The sequence below is a fragment of the Olea europaea genome, chromosome 10 (assembly GCF_002742605.1).
Source record: "Olea europaea var. sylvestris chromosome 10, O_europaea_v1, whole genome shotgun sequence".
Taxonomy (NCBI): domain Eukaryota; kingdom Viridiplantae; phylum Streptophyta; class Magnoliopsida; order Lamiales; family Oleaceae; genus Olea; species Olea europaea.
In genome coordinates this window covers 37769016-37769931 of record NC_036246.1, presented here as the reverse complement: position 1 = coordinate 37769931, position 916 = coordinate 37769016, and the positions used below count along the sequence as shown (strand labels likewise).

The 916-nt window shown below is 33.2% G+C and overlaps 1 protein-coding gene across 1 annotated transcript in view; it reads left to right on the top strand.

Annotated features, from left to right (window-relative positions):
* The first annotated feature begins 265 nt into the window (after nucleotides 1-265).
* The window catches only part of LOC111402118 (R3H domain-containing protein 2-like), a 30706-nt gene continuing 30055 nt past the window's right edge, over nucleotides 266-916 (top strand). The window contains exon 1 of the mRNA XM_023030198.1: nucleotides 266-441. Coding sequence (XP_022885966.1) covers nucleotides 418-441 — 24 coding nt within the window. The 5' untranslated portion in view covers nucleotides 266-417. The remainder of the gene's footprint in view (nucleotides 442-916) is intronic.

The window sequence follows — 916 nt, the reverse complement described above, 5'->3', positions numbered from 1 at the left end:
TGATTTATTTGAAAAATTGATTATCCACAATGGTTGCAAGAAAATTTCCAATTTCATTGGCTTTTGATCGGCGTCAAGTGATGATCAGCATCTGGAGGTCGATTTCTCTCCTTTTTTCGACGTCTAGATTCCAATCAAATGAACAGTGTATTTTCTCTCTTTTTCTTTTTTTAAGTTTGGAGGCTATAAATGGACTTCATTGATTTTTAAAGTTCTAAACATTTTTGCATTTTTCATTTTTTTTTTAAAGGCCAGATGGCTGGCCATCTTCTACTAATTCCTCATATTTCAGAAGTACAACTTAAGGGGCTTAAAGTGTTTTTGAAAGAGTACCATACTTTAATTTGTCAATCTGTAATCCCTATGGTTTCGCGAGAGCCACCGAGCGATCGTTGACAGTTGATTATTGGCAATATAATGAGTCTCACTGAATTTGCGATGGTCAGTTAATTCCTAACAAAATTCGATTTGCTGCTTTCATTTGATTTTTCTTTTTTATTTATTTTATATTTCTCTTTTACCCCTTTGTCTGTATTTCACGTGGATGAATTTGGAAAGGGGAAAGCGACGGCGAATTGAAATTTAGATTATAATTTATTTCTTTACACCTATTTGGTAGTAATTTTTCACCTTAAAAAATCAATTTTTTCCAGTTATTTCACTATTCCAACCATATTTTAACTTCTTCATACAAAGGCAGGACCCACTTTTTCCCTCAAACGGTTAAAAAATCAATTCTCATAATTACTACATAACAACCATTAGTTTATGCAGTTTCTGTAATTAACTTGAATTTGCTTGTCTTCTTAGAGAAATTAGTTTGGCCCTGCTTGAATCTTTATGTTTCGCGTGGGTTAGTCGCTAACAATTAAAAGGGATCAGACGATTGTGTAAGGGACAAACCTCTTGAGACAAA